This window comes from Esox lucius, chromosome 24 (assembly GCF_011004845.1).
Source record: "Esox lucius isolate fEsoLuc1 chromosome 24, fEsoLuc1.pri, whole genome shotgun sequence".
Lineage (NCBI taxonomy): Eukaryota > Metazoa > Chordata > Actinopteri > Esociformes > Esocidae > Esox > Esox lucius.
This window is the reverse complement of record NC_047592.1, coordinates 26518455-26533980: the sequence shown is the minus strand read 5'-3', so window position 1 is coordinate 26533980 and position 15526 is coordinate 26518455. Positions and strand designations below refer to the sequence as shown.

Genomic DNA, 15526 nt, shown 5'->3' with positions numbered 1-15526 from the left:
TACACCCCAGATTTCATTGCAAAACCTTTTATTCATTCTGCTGATTCTGTTGCAACGGTTTTTATTTTTTTACTGTTTCTATTGGACAAATCCAGGTAAGTAAACATTCCATTTACTTCCATTTCCAACTGTAAAAAAAACTGAAGATGATTATGCACCAGAATTATTTAAAAAAATACATCCCTGTAATAGGTTAAAGAAAATACAACGTTCCCTCCTGCTAAAATGGTCCATTTGCATTTCCTTTGTTGCAGTAATGTTAAATTAATATAACTATGACTAAGAAGTCAACTGTTTTTCATAGCAAAACTATTTTGCAACAGAGATAATCGTTTTACTGCAGAATCCGTCTAATGAATAGATCAAGGGGAAATGCATTAAAAACACCTGCTGCTGTTGATTACGGTCCAGGGAAGAGTGTCAGCTGAAGTTAGTTAGTTCAGAGCGTTGTGGGGGTTCCTACAGTCTAATGATTGTTGCCATGGCCGAACCGCGAAGAGTTCAGTTGACAACTCTGTCCAGTAATGTCCCCCTGCAGTCAATCGTGGTGGTTAAACCTGTGTTAGCCCCTAAAGACGCGTCAGTCACTGATACACCTGTTGAGGCCTCGTTATCCCAGGGCAGTCCAACTAAACAACCGGCTAAGACGGAGCGCTTTGTCCTTACGTTGTTTGAACCCGACCAACATAGTTGTCCTGAGTTCTACTACGCAGAACTTGTTAACCAAAAGGTGAGAAATAAATGCAGTTAGATTTCAAGCTCTCCTAATCAACTAAATATATAAAAATGTAACTTTTATATATTCATGTATTTTTATTGGAACTGTCAAAGTTACGCGTGCGATTAATTTAAAATACTTTATGCCGTGATTTATTTATTTATTGTCGCAGTTAACGCATTTTACATATTGTTTTGCCTCGGCGCCATCCAAGAAGAGCTTGTCTTTAGCGGGAGCTAATAGGATCGAGCTACTATCACGCATTTATTGTTTACCAGTCACTTTACTGGCGGCTAACTAGACCTAAGCTCTTCACAGGCATTTTCAATACAGTATATCATTGGAGAGTTGGAATTCATGTCGTGAATCTTTTTACTCTGTACTAGTTTAACAACAACATCCTACAAAAGCGTTAGTAGGCTGCATATCCGTTTGCGCTATGGATGTGAGGAAATGGGAATCTGTTCTTGCCTCCCGCAACCCAGTCTCACTAAAAAACCCATCAAAAAGGAATGGAAGCTGTGGCTAACACTTTGCTTGTAGCATTGTAAGTTATTATTATTCTTTGCTAATCTCAGCATTAATGTTTCCACTAAAGCATATTCTCATGGTGGAATTAGCAAACAACTGCTCTGCATTAAGTACTGTACAGATGTACCCTGATTTAATGTTTGTATATAACATCTTTCATGTCTTTTCACGTAGCCTACCTCATGCATTTGGTAGAATTTGGGGAAAAATTGAATAGAGATACTTTAAGTATTTCAGGAAATCAAATGTTTATAGGCACCCAAATGAACCCCATTCTAACCACATTTCTGCCTTAACTTCAAAGGACAATACATTTACCAGCTTAGGTGTGATTCAATGGGTTAAATCCCTGCACACCATGTAGCTGACCAGATAAGAGGGGCTGATATGTGTTTTATACAGTAGCCTAAGGTAGATACTGTTAATCAAGAATAAAATATGAGATGGCAACATTCTGTTTAGATTTACACGGGTTGCATTTAGATGCAGCCGGTTATAGTGTTAAGTTATGGACTGACATTGTATGTATATTAAACAAAATTAAGGGCATTGACAACTTGAATTTATTTAATTCCAAATCAAGCACTGTCTAGTTTGCAATAAAACAAAGTATGTCTTTAACATAATGCACTGCTTTTAAAACAGAAAATTGTGTATTAAGGGCAACATTTTAACACATTCTAAAATTGATTAATCGCGATTAACTACACAAGATTATGCGATTGATCGCAATTATTTTAATCGTTTGACAGCACAAATGTTTATGAAAATCCCTCTCATAGGCCTATTTATTATTGGTTTTAAAGGACGTGATGAACTCTAATTGGCATGAACCAGTAAAACAGAACTGGAACAGATATAATTAAATATTTTACCTATATCAGTATTTTAACATTGTAATCAAACCCTCTGTTTACGTGTTTATTCAATGTTAATGCATAGTTGTACATTTTTGCTCCAGCCTCTGATATTGTAATGGTGTAATTTTGTTGGCTGAAAAATGCAGTATTTTTCCAGACGAGTGTTTCAGATGAAGATGTACCAAGCACATTTGATGGGAAGGAGAATAGAGAGAAGGATGAACTAGAAACTATTGCCAGGGCGTTCGAGGAGAAATATGTGAGTATGGTTTTGTGGTATTACTTGTTATTACAAGCTTGGCATTAAGAGACTATTTAAACATTGTGCTGTCTAAATGGAACCATGTTTCTGGCACACTGCACTGTTTTTGATTCGAGCCCTAGGTCATGTAGCATTTCGATGCATTTTCTGGGATTTACTGTGAACTGTTTAATTTTCTGTGTGTGTGGTTTATTTTGGGAGCGGGTGTGTGTTGTCTCGGTTTTTGGGATGTGTGTGTCTGGGTTATTTTTTTGGTGCTTGTCTATTTTTGGATTTGAGGATGTGTCGCTCTCCTAGGGAACTGGGAGTAAGCGTAAGAAGGATCGTGTACAGGATCTAGTTGATATTGGAGAAGGATATGACAACGAGGACTCCTTTATTGACAACTCTGAGGCAGTAAGCTCGTTCCTATTTCTGATTTGACATGGATGTATTAATTCCACCAATTGTCTTGAGGAACATTAACCAATAGAACTCATGTTTTGGTTGCTAAATGTTCCATTAGCAAACAAATTGGCTGAATGAATACACTTCCTTCTCATGTGTTTCCTTTGCATGTTGCCGTTGGCTAGTGTATCCTAGCGGTTAATTACAGGTGGTCAGAAGTGTCTTGTGTTAACGTGCGCTGTAACATTGTGGCTAATGGGAATAAACATTAACCATCTGTAAAGGTGAATAGTAAATTTGTCTTTGTATTTTATAAATTATTTCTCAATTATATACATTTCTAAAACCAATCAACAGTCAGTGCATATTAGAGATTGTCAAACTATTGATTTCAGGTATTTTTTTATATGATCCCTACTGAAACTGTACATTTACCTTTTTGTATAAGAGCTGTATTGAAGAAAAATAAAATAATCTAACATTTATGCCTTTTTGGATGTGATGGCTCGTTTTGCCAACCTCATGGCACAAGACCAATTTAAATTATAATAGACCTCTGTGGGTTTTCCTTGATAAAGAGAAACCTGTATGCCAGTCAGATCTGTCTGCAGTAAAAGGAGGCTGAGAAATGATGCATCTTAAAAACATTTCCCCCCTAATCCTTACAGAAAAAGTAACTCATTTGACAAAATTAGGTTTTAAAAAAACACAGATTTAACATTCAGACAGTGTCAGGGTATTTAATGTAAGCTTTCAACAAAGTGAAATGGTTGTCAGCAGGTGCTAAAGATGGTTAGCGTTAATGAATGTGTTGTGTTTTAGGTGGTATAGTTGCTTCGGTACATTGTGCTTATGTCCAAACATAATAATCAGTAAATACTTGTGTATACCCCAGTATGATGAATTGGTCCCAGCCTCCCTGACCACCAAGCTGGGTGGGTTCTATGTCAACTCTGGACCACTCCAGTTCCGCCAGGCCTCAGACACCGAGACAGACGATGACTTTGTGACCAAGAACAAACAGTCAAAGTCCCTGAAGGTATGCTGAACTCAATGGCTGCATACCAATTTAAATGGTGCCCTGGACTTGTGTACTTGCTTTCCAACATTGCCGGCTCTACTGAAAAGTAAATTTAATACAGAGGCAGTAGGTTGGTATGTGTGCAAGACCATTCCATTGACCAGACATGTGACTAAAATCTTCTAAGTCAGAGGTCTTTTTTTTTTATTTTATTTTTTTTCCAGAAACGCAAATTCAAGGATGGGGAAGTGAAGCCGAAAAAGAAAGCAAAGCGAATAAAGGATGGTCTCATGGAGATGGAAACCTCAAATTCATCGATGCATTGGTAGTGCAGTTAATTTGATTGACAACACTGGATTATAGATTTCCATTAAGAATTAAGCGACTCAGTCTATTGTGCTTTCTCTGTGACGGCACGCTTTCTCTGTCTCCTTAGCAGATTGAACTGCGAGATTCCTGGAACTTTCTTAAAATTTCAGGAAATCTTATTTTTAGAGCAGTGGAGTAGGACGTGTTCTTTTTAAACTTTTCCTAGACTGTTCACAGTTTCATTTTCAGTTTTCGTCTCTGATTGTCCGTGTATTGTTTGGCATCCTGTCTCTACGGCCATTATGACTACGGAGTCTATACATTTAATGTCTCTTAATTTGATGATCTTTACAAGGTGATGTGTTTACTCTCTCTTTCTGTAACCACTGTTCTCCAGTTTTCAACCAGATGATGGCACTATGTCACAGAAACCAAAAAAGAAGAAAAAGAAACCTGCTGGCCCTCTGAGTGTCACAGACATGCTTAGAAAGTTCCAGAAACAGAAAGACAAAGAGAAGCTAAAAAGACAGAAAGAGAGAGAGCAACAGAAACTCACTCTGGAACAGATACAAGCAGGATCCCCCATGACTACACTACCCATAATCCCCTTTGTTCCTGCTGATGCAGCTGGGGGTGGGGCTAACATGGCAGACCCTCTAATGAGCCTGATTGGATTGACCAACGACAGAGCTTTTTTGCAGGCTGCCAGCACAGTGGACTTTGACCTCGATCTAGATACTCTGTTGGATGCCTCTGCTGAGACTCCGGGAGTTTTAGCAGTGACCTTAGCCAATCAGAATATTAACGAAAATGCCTTGGCCCATCAGGAATTGCACGGTTTGATACTTTACAATACTTTATTGACAACACATTCCCATGAAAATGCACAATGGTAAACTGTAATAACTAGATGCAACACATGCCGTGTAATAATACCGTATATTCTGTTTCCAGGACTCGAGTCAACAGTACTTAGTGTGGGTGTTTGCGCTGAACCCTCAGCTTTCACTCTGGAGAGTGATACCCAGAAACCCCAGACCACCATCATCCCTCTCCCAAAACGTGAACCCCAAACCCAACTGAACATCGACCCTGTCCCTCAACCCCAGGACCAGATTTGCCCTGTCCCTGAGTTAATGTCCAAGTCCCAGGCCGCAAATCCACCCATCTATCCACAACCTGTCTCTGGCCCCCTGCCTCTGCCTGCTCCCCTGCCTGATGGTTTGTCTCCAGCCCTGGAAAGGAGAATTCAAGACCTGATCCTGGTATAGCATCACAGTGGTCTTTGTGTTAAGCTGTAACTGATGTTGTAGAGCATCACACAATTCATATAGTGATTGATTGGTAAATGATTGATTCATCATGTGAAATACGATTTTTACTTTAAGTGCTTTAAAATGAATTATTATTATTGTTATTATTATTAATGATTGAAGGTGTATTTGTTGCTTTTGTTTAGGCAGCTAAGGGGTTAGGAGGAGAGTCAAAACTCAAGTTCTTCACCCAAGAGGTTAACACCATCCTGCTGGAGTAGGTCATATGTTGATGGTTGTGGTTTATTTTCTGCCTTACTATCAAGTAAATTTCTTATTTAACGTGGGGGGGGGGGGGGGGGTGGTGTGTGTGTGTGTGTGTGTGTGTGTGTGGATATATATATATATATATATATATATATATACACATACACATACCTCGCACATAGAAGTTTCAGCACATGTATTCTATGTGCCCTCAGCATTGAGCTGCAGTGCAGAGATGTCAGTGGACAGGTGCGTTCTAAGGTCTACACACATCTGGCCTCTTTCCTCCCCTGCAGCAGAGAAACACTACTGAAACGGGTCAAGAAACTGCTGCTGACACAGGTGAAACACTTTGCAGTCCATCACGGAACAGCTCAAGGATCCGCTTTGGTGTTTCGTTCAAGTGCTAACCACGCCAAGCAGTGTTTCAAGTGATTCTGTGTATTTTGCATGTTTTTGTCAGGAGGAGCCCCTCCAGAGGTTGAGGGAGGCAATCGGCAGGGTAATGCCAGAACAGATCTCCCGTTACCACAATGACTGCCAAGCCCACACAGAGGCCAGGGTCGCTAAGTACATCACCACGGCAACAATCGTCAAAACAAGCGCAATACTGTTGCATCTTTTTTCTCAACTTGATATAGCCAATGTGCAACTTCGAATCATCATGCAGATTTTATGTTGATAATTGTCAGACTGCTTGCATAACTGGTCTCCCTTTGATCTGTCTGTCCCAGGATGGTGGGGGAGGGCAAGGAGCGAGAACAGAAGAACGCTGGGTCAGAGGAAGAGGGGGAGGAGAGGAGTGGCAAACGAGTGCTGGGGCCCAGGAAGCAGTTCCGGTGGACTGAAGAGATCAGGTCTGTCTGGTTTGTATTTATTTTCATTGGTTTCTTCACATGCATTCTAAAATGTTTATTCATTTAATCCAAGAGTACTTTTGCAGATGGTGAAAACTGATATAAACATGTGCTCACTGTGACCACCTTGTGTACATGCACAGGGAGTGTCTGTGCAATGTGGTTCGTGTGCGGATGGATAGATTCGAGGTGGAAAAGGGGAACCCAGTGGAGGCAGAGGAGTTTCTCAAAACCTTCCTGGACATGGAGGTCAAACCGCTGTGGCCTAAAGGGTGGATGCAGCCTAGGTGTGCACACATCTACAGGCAGAAGCAGAATTCTGTTTATTTAAGAATGCCTGTAGAAAAGATTCCATCTGACTGTTGACATTTCCATGCGACTGTTCTGAACTCAAATGTGTGCACTTTCAGGACAGTTTCCATCACTTTTTTGCAGATAAAAAGCAGTGTAATGACTTTTGTATATTTTTCAAAGAAAAATCTAGCTCTTTACAAACACTGATTTATGTAAATTAACATGCGGTGCCTATTTTGGCCTTGGCACCTATGCATATCGAAAAACAGGAGTTTTATTCAGCCATTCGTGAATCATAATGCATCAGAATAAGACCCCACAAGGAGCATCAAGCTCTTCATGCACTTTCACACTTCTTGTGAGTTAATGTTTCTTTGTATCTGTAGTCTGAAAGTGTTTGTTGTAGTGGAAGGGCCCCAGACGTATCTTATGAGTGTGTCGACGTGACTGGTAGTCTGTTAAAATAGTTTATACCTTGTGATTTATGAGATGGATCAAGACATACAAAAACTGTATCCAGAGTTGATTTGTTGTTTTTCAGGGTGCTGTTGAAGGAGAGCAGAAGAGTTTACAGCCCTGGTGCAACTCTACAGCAGTAAGTATCATCGGCATGTCATGGTGTTAGTGCTGGGCTGGAGCTAAAGCCTGCATACCTTGTAGAGGTATCACAGCCTCTGTCACACTGCTTGATCCACTGGGAGTTTTGGCTAGTACAACTTTGCTGAAAGGAGAACACTGCTCATAGACCTTCCAGAATGAGTCACTAGAGTGCCAGGAGAAAAAGGCAGCCCAGTCCTCATCCCCCTTGGTTAGGGGCAATCATAATTTGCACTGTGACCAGCATTCAAACCTGGTGACAATGGCTTTTGTATTGCAAGGTAGTGACCACTTTGCCACTCATCATTAACTGTAGAAATCTACACATTTTCTGTCCATTAAAATAACATCAAATTGATCAGAAATACAATGTAGGCATTGTTAAACGTTGTAAATGACTTGAAGCTGGAAACTGCTGACTTTCAGTGGAATATCTACAGTGGAGAGAACAAGTATTTGATAAACTGCTGATTTTGCAGGTTTTCCTACTTAAAAGCACGTAGAAGTCTATAATGTTTACCATAGGTACACTTCAACTGTGAGAGATGGAATCTAAAACATAAATCCAGAAAATCCCATTGTATGATTTTTAAATAATTTATTTGCATTTTATTGCATGACATAAGTATTTGATCACCTACCAAACAGTAAGAATTCCGGCTCTCACAGACCAGATCTTTAAGAAGCCCTCCTGTTCTCCACTCATTACCTGTATTAACTGCACCTGTTTGAACTTTTTACCTGTATAAAAGACACCTGTCCACACACTCAATCAAACAGACTCCAACCTCTCCACAATGGCCAAGACCAGGGAGCTGTGTATGGACATCAGGGATAAAAATGTAGACCTGCACAAGGCTGGGATGGGCTACATGACAATAGGCAAGCAGCTTGGTGAGAAGGCAACAACTGTTGGCGCAATTATTAGAAAATAGAAGTTGACATGGACGTCAAGATGACGGTCAATCTCCCTCGGTCTGGGGCTCCATGCAAGATCTCACCTCGTGGGGCATCAATGATCATGAAGAAGGTGAGGGATCAGTCCAGAACTACACAGCAGGACCTGGTCAATGACCTGAAGAGAGCTGGGACCACAGTCTCAAAGAAAACCATTAATAACACACTACGCCGTCATCGATTAAAATCCTGCAGCGCATGCAAGGTCCCCCTGCTCAAGCCAGCGCATGTCCAGGCCCGTCTGAAGTTTGCCAATGACCACCTGGATGATCCAGAGGAGGAATGGGAGAAGGTCATGTGATCTGAGGAGACAGAAATAGAGCTTTTTGGTCTAAACTCCACTTGCCGTGTTTGGAGGAAGAAGAAGGATGAGTACAACCCCAAGAACACCATCCCAACCGTGAAGCATGGAGGTGGAAACATCATTCTTTGGGGATGCTTTTCTGCAAAGGGGACAGGATGACTGAACCAGATTGCGGGGAGGATGGATGGAGCCATGTATCGCGAGATCTTGGACAACAACCTCCTTCCCTCAGTAAGAGCAGTGAAGATGGATAGACCCGAAACACACAGCCAGGCCAAGTAAAGAGTGTAATATGGTTTAAGGATGTCATTTGATTCCATCCAGGTCATCAGGAGGGATTACCAAATAATAATGCTCAAAAGCAAACAGATCTTAACTGCAGCTGGTAGTAAATGGCTTTGTCAGAAAGAAGCATCTCAAGGTCCTGGAGTGGCCTAGCCAGTCTCCAGACCTGAACCCAATAGAAAATCTTTGGAGGGAGCTGAAAGTCAGCGACAGCCCCGAAACCTGAAGGATCTGGAGAAGGTCTGTAGGTCAAAATCCCTGCTGCAGTGTGTGCAAACCTGGTCAAGAACTACAGGAAACGTATGATCTCTGGAATTGCAAACAAAGGTTTCTGTACCAAATATTAAGTTCTCCTTTTCTGATGTATCAAATACTTATATCATGCAATAAAATGCAAATTAATTACTTAATCATACAATGTGATTTTCTCACAGTTGGAGTACCTATGATAAAAATTACTTCTACATGCTTTGTAAGTGGGAAAACCTGCAAAATCGGCAGTGTATCAAATACTTGTTCTCCCCACTGTACATAGGCATACAGAGGCCCATTATCAGCAACCATCACACCAGTCTTCCAATAGCACGTTGTTTGCTAAATCCTTTTGTGATTGTTAGCACTGCTGAATGATTGTGCTGATTTTGAGAAGCAATAAAACTGGCCTTGTTTATTTATTTATTTTTTAGACTAGTTGAGTATCTAGAGCATCAGTGTTTGTGGTTTTGATTACAGGCTCAATGTCCAGAAACACAGATCTTGTTCTGAGAAATGAATGCTATTCCATGTGAGAAATTGCCAAGAAACTGAAGCAAACTTAATGTGCCATTGGAACACCGGCATGATGGTTGCTGATAATGGGCCTATGTAGATACTACATTAAAAAGCTGCCATTTGCAGCTACAATAGTCATTAACAACATTAAGTGCCTACACTGCTTCTGATCAATTTGATACTTAATGGACAAAAAATTGCTTTTCTTTTGAAACCAAACTTTTGAACGGTACTGTATGTATTAAAGTAATGTTAAGAAGGGAATCTGTTCAAGAGTAAATCAACGTTGAATGGTGAATGCAATGGGAAGGAAAAGGGCTAGTTTCACTGAAATGTTCTGTTTCACAGGGCAAAGAGGAAGGTGAAGTCAGAGAAAAGACAGTCTTCACTGGATGGAGCTCCAATTACTCCAGGGACTTCCAACGTGCTTGTTGATCCCCAGGCTTTCCTGGGAGCTCAGCCTGAGAACGGATCACCTCAACTGAGCTCAGGCATGTCAACGCTGGCAACACATCTGGATGATACTGCAGAACATGGTGCTGTGGAGAAAGAGCTAAATTTGCTGGGAGTGGAGGAAAGGAGCGGGTCCAGTGTCAACACAAAAGCTCAGTCAGCGACCGTTAACACGCATCCAGATTCTCCCTTGAACATGCTAGCTGACCAAGCGCTGGCACAGGGCCAGCTCTCCAATAACTACATTTCCCAAGAGCACCTTGCAGTGACTTCAGACTTGTCACTCCAGAACATCTCTCCACCACCACAAAAGAAAAAGAAACCGGTAACAACTATATTTCGACTGACTAATCGAATTGCCACCCAGACTTTGCTTCTGTCCCATAATTGTATCTGAGCGCACATGCAGCACTATTGCGGTCATAGCTGCCCCCCCCCCCCCATCAGAGTTGGTAAATTGTGAAAGTGCATACTGGGACATACAAAGCCATTTTACTACCTGCTGCAGTTAAGAACTGTTGGCTTTTGAGCATTATTATTTGGTAATCCCTCCTGATGAACTGGATGGAATCAAATGACATCCTTAAACCATACTACATCTCACCTGTTGACTACTTCAAAATGGCCCATGCTAAAACAGTCTTTTGGCCTAGTCTTCTATCCGTGTCTTTAGTACTGCACTATGAATAGAATGTAGTGCCATATGTATTTTAATTTTTTTGCAGTGTTCTGAAGTGTCATCAGGATTTGTTCCTGGACACAAACCCACTCTGGGAAATAAGGCTGGTCTTCCTGGGATCCCTCTGTTGCATGCCCTGGGCTTTCCAATCACTTCCTTTGGACCGGGAATGCAGACCCAGCTGCAGCATTCCAAAGATGCCCCAGTCACCAGCCCTACATCCGGAACGTTCCTCCATGGACTCTCACAGTAAGTGTACAGTGGATTTAAAATGTACTCACCCCTGTTAAAATGCCAGGTTCTTGTGATGGAAAACAATGAGTTAAAGATATCATGTCAGAACTTTTTCCATCTTTTATGTGACATATAATATAAATGAAAAAATAAAGAACTCACAATAACCTGGTTGCATAAGTTGTGCACACCCTTAAACTAATACTTTGTTGAAGCACCTTTTGCTTTTATTACAGCACTTAGTCTTTTTGCCCACTCTTCTTTGCAAAAGCGCTCCTAATCTGTCTGATTGCGAGGACATCTCCTGTGCACTGCCCATTTCAGATCACCCCACAGATGTTCAGTTGGATTCAGGTCTGGGCTCTGGCTGGGCCATTCCAAAACGTTAATCTTGTTATGGTGAAGCCCTGCTTTTTTGGATTTGGATGTGTGCTTTGGGTTGTTGTTGTGCTGAAAGGTGAACTTCCTCTTCATCTTCAGTTTCCTAACGGACGCCTGAAGGTTTTGTGCCAAAATTGCCAGGTATTTGGAACTGTTCATAATTCCCTCCACCCTGACTAAGGCCCTGTTTCCAGCTGAAGAAAAACAGTCCCAAAGCATGATGCTGCCACCACCATGATTCACTGTGGGTATGGTGTTCTTTGGCTGATGTGCAGTGTTTTTGCATCAAACATACATTTTGGAATTATGGTTGAACCTCAGAACATAACACATTTTCCCAGGTGCTTTTGGGGGACTGGACATTTGTTTTTGCAGATTTCAGCCGGGCTTGGATGTTTTTCTTTGTAAGAAAAGGCTTCCGTCTTGCCACCCTACCCTATAGCCCATTCATATGACGAATACGGGAGATTGTCACATGTAGCACACAGCCAGTACTTGCCAGAAATTCCTGCATTTCTTTTAATGTTGGTGTAGGCCTCTTGAAAGCCACCCTGGCCAGTTTTTGTCTCGTCTTTCCACCATTTTTGGAGCGACGTCCAGTTCTTGTTAATGTCTCTGTTGTGCCATATTTTCTCCACTTGATGATGGTCACTTTAAATGATGGCAGGTGTGTAATGACTTCTATTTAACATGAGTGTGAATGTGATTGGTTGATTCTGAACACAGACATATCCCCAGTTATAAGAGGGTGTGCACACTTATGCAACCATGTTATTGTAAGGTTTTAATTTTTCCCCCTCAAAGATTTTTGTTTTTCAACTGAATTGTTCACATTATAGGTCACATTAAAAGTGGAAGGTTCTGACATGATTTATCTTTGTCATTATTTTATATCAGGAAAAACCTGGCTTTTTAACAGGGGTGTGTAGACTTTTCATATCCACTGTATGTGTTTGTGGCCAAATAAAAGACAAATGTACTTTTTAGATGCCTTAGGTGTTTCTCACTGTTTTGCTCTCCATCTCTACACTAATCAGTTCTCCCTCCCCCTTTATCTGTCCTCTTTCCACTTCCTGCCTTGATAATAGTATCAGTTACTGTAACTGTACCATGAGACCTGAGGGGTATCCCAGAAAACTGAATTTGTGACTTAGTGAGCTTTAACAAACCTACACGCACGGGTGATTAATGTGTTTACTTTATAAAGCACTAATAATATTAGCAACGCTCATCAAGCCTATAACAAAACGTCCCGTTGCCTATAGTATGATAGGGATGGGGAAACTGTGGCTTTCTGATCTAGTGAGGCTTGTTTCGAAAATGCTTCATTACCCATAGCTGTCCAACAAGGGACATCAGCTGGACAAAATGTAGTGACTTTTGATTTAGATCATAGGTCTTCAACCCTCTCCTGGGAATCCCCCAGACATTTGTTTAGTTTTAGCCCTGAACTAGCTCACCTGAATCAACAGGTAAGGGCTTGTTAATAAGTTGATTCAGGTGTGCTAAATCTGGGATACGTCTAATCGATGGAATAGCTGGGGGGTCCCCAGGAGCGGGTTGAAGACCTGTGATTTAGATGTATTGTGTTTAGCCCAGAGCAGTGTTTTCGAAATAAATGTAAGGATGAAAGAATCATCAAGACCATTGGAAGGGTAACCTCCAATAAAGCAAGAATTTCTGGAGGATGAAATGCTGACATTTGTTCTACAAAATCGAATTATCCACAACAGGAAGAATCGAACCCGTAATTATGTGAACAGTAGTCTGGAATAGTACAGTTGCGCAACAGTAGGCCTTTTAGAATCGTTAATATGGTATTTGGCCATTAGTGCGCTGAAGGGTATTGCGTTCCGTTTTTTGAAAGAACTTGGTCAAACGAAACTTAGGATGTCATCGTTCGATATTATACTAATATTTCAGTTTTAGTCGCATTCATATAACGGATGTATATAGCAATTTGAAATGTAAGAACTGAATATTAAAAAACGTTGTGATATTTAAAATATTTGGGTATAGGCCTACCCACGTCTCCAGGCACCACACCACTGCTTTTGCCTGTGCTTAAATAATGGGATGATGCCTTTTCAGAATTCTTGATTTCATCTGGAAGTCCATCATAGAAAAAAAAACAGAACCTCGATTTCCAAAATCCTCCTTTGCATCGATGGTAGTTAAATAAGACTTTGTCAACAAAAATGTATTTTTCATTTTCTGTTTCTATTTAGTCCGTTAACTGCCACTGAAAAATAGGTATAATAGGTACGAAATGAAAACTTTCATACACATTCTCCATTGTTCTCTAATACACAATCCTATTATTAATTATTGTCTACTTCTCAAATTACCTACACTTTGACTCTCAAAGAATCGCTAACCTTCACTAAATTATTCTCTTGTATGATTATCAAATTACGGTTCAATTACGTGCTCTTAGACTCTTGACTTACTTGCTCTTTTAAATACTTTTCATTCGCATGCGTGTCTCAAAGTCCCACTGACAACTCACGAATTAATCGTATTTCATAAATGTATTCACGCAATTTCAAAACGGCCATTCCGAAAACGACACCTGTTAGGCCCGGTTGGAACTTAGAACAACATTGGTCACGTGGTGTTGTACTTTGAAACAAGCTTCTGGTACACTGCATCGCAACAGTAGAGTGCAGAAAACGTAACGGTGCTTCGGACCGTCGCGTTCATTGGTCCTAGCCAGAGGCGTTGCTAGGATCACAATACATTAGGGGCTTAGCCACCGCCCACCCCCTGGACAAAGTTAAAGATTTTGAATGTACATCCTGGACGAAAATGTGATGTACATGCTTTGCTACCTGTACATCTACATTGTCATAATGCTTGATCAAAAACATAGATTAATAGGTCAGGGGCAATTTTTATGTTTGGTCAATTTGAGATCTGGGACGCCACTGGTCCAATCCCTACAGTATGATACAATTACAATGGTATAGTAGGCCCATTGCATGGAGGAATGGTGTTTTAAATTTAAAGTGTTGATCGTGGCAACACATTCAATAGTTGGCATCTTGGCAGCCGACCCAAAGGCTACCTATAAGAACATATTGTTTTCTAAAACAGTCTACACAATCTTTGTGATCAGTAATAATATATATTGTTTCAATGTACTAAAAGTTTGCCATTTGTGTCCTTTTTTTTTTTTTGTCTTTGAGGAACTTTTTAAATGTGCACCCACAAGTTGTTGGATCAACCAGTGTGTTTCCCTTCACCTAATTATTACATTGATTTTAGGTGGCAGCCAACTGGTGGGAGTGGGATCAAACGCTGAGAGGAAATTAAACTGATCAAATCCCTGGAACAGGAATGGAGACCAGAATCAACAAAACATTTTGGGAAAATAATCATTGGAAAATCTGAATAATATAAAGGCCTATTGAGCCCAAAATCCAGATTTCTGGACCGCGATTTACTTTGGTCTAGTAACTGAATGTATTATAGTGCTCCTCACGATGGTGATTATGAAGAATGTTGTACTCATGGAATGTTCCACTTAAATGTATACTATTAAAGGGAGCTGTATTGACAGTTATAACTGTGGTAGCACTTAATGAAAAAAATAAAGCATTATAAACGTATATCATATGCTTTATTCATTAAATGTTGCACCTACCTCTTTTAATGAAAGTATTAACTCAAAGCTTTTTTTTTTTTATTTAACAAAAACTGGAGATTATTGTGGAATAACATTTGACAATTAGTCAAACTGCAACTTGAATATCCCTGAAATAAATGCTGATGAGTTTCCTTTATTAACCTGAATTGTTCACCTACCCACCTCTTTACCTCTTAGACATTTTGTTATACTACTGTTTGCTGTATATGAGACACCAAGTGTTTTAACAAATGAGCTAGTAGATCTTAACTATCCTGGGAATCAGAGGATCAAAGTCATTCATCTTAAAGATATTTTCTGTACCTTAGTGTTCTGACTGGCCCAACTCATTGGTTTCAGTGACCAATGTGATGGTTTGATGGTGTTTGCAATCTAAGTCCAAGTCCTCTGGGAGGTGTTCATATCCTTTTTGTCGAAAACTAATGTCCTTGGTGTACAGTTTGGCTAGAACAAGGAC

At 40.5% G+C, this 15526-nt stretch overlaps 1 protein-coding gene across 3 annotated transcripts; it reads left to right on the top strand.

Annotated features, from left to right (window-relative positions):
• Positions 1-401: 401 nt before the first annotated feature.
• Positions 402-14871, top strand: LOC105007264 (ubinuclein-1). Of its 3 annotated transcripts, none has more exons than XM_010866132.5 (16): positions 402-730; positions 2267-2368; positions 2669-2767; positions 3654-3797; positions 4004-4104; positions 4486-4925; positions 5043-5353; positions 5548-5618; positions 5824-5950; positions 6075-6178; positions 6343-6474; positions 6609-6752; positions 7301-7354; positions 10022-10451; positions 10852-11054; positions 14688-14871. In XM_010866132.5, exons 1-16 carry the CDS (start codon positions 470-472, stop codon positions 14722-14724), a joined length of 2760 nt encoding a protein of 919 aa, XP_010864434.3. In that variant the 5' UTR covers positions 402-469; the 3' UTR covers positions 14725-14871. The 3 variants fall into 3 exon arrangements, with proteins under 3 accessions (XP_010864434.3, XP_010864436.3, XP_010864433.3); XM_010866134.5 differs by having other exon boundaries at positions 6072-6178; positions 6343-6465; XM_010866131.5 differs by having other exon boundaries at positions 6072-6178.
• The last annotated feature ends 655 nt before the right edge of the window (positions 14872-15526 follow it).

Excerpts from the sequence above, each read along its gene's own strand:
- LOC105007264 (XM_010866131.5), top strand. The coding sequence starts at position 470 with ATGATTGTTGCCATGGCCGAACCGCGAAGAGTTCAGTTGACAACTCTG. Across the intron at positions 6,179-6,342 it reads ACAGAGGCCAGGGTCGCTAA|GATGGTGGGGGAGGGCAAGG; the intron begins GTACATCACCAC and ends TGTCTGTCCCAG. Across the intron at positions 11,055-14,687 it reads TTCCTCCATGGACTCTCACA|GTGGCAGCCAACTGGTGGGA; the intron begins GTAAGTGTACAG and ends CATTGATTTTAG.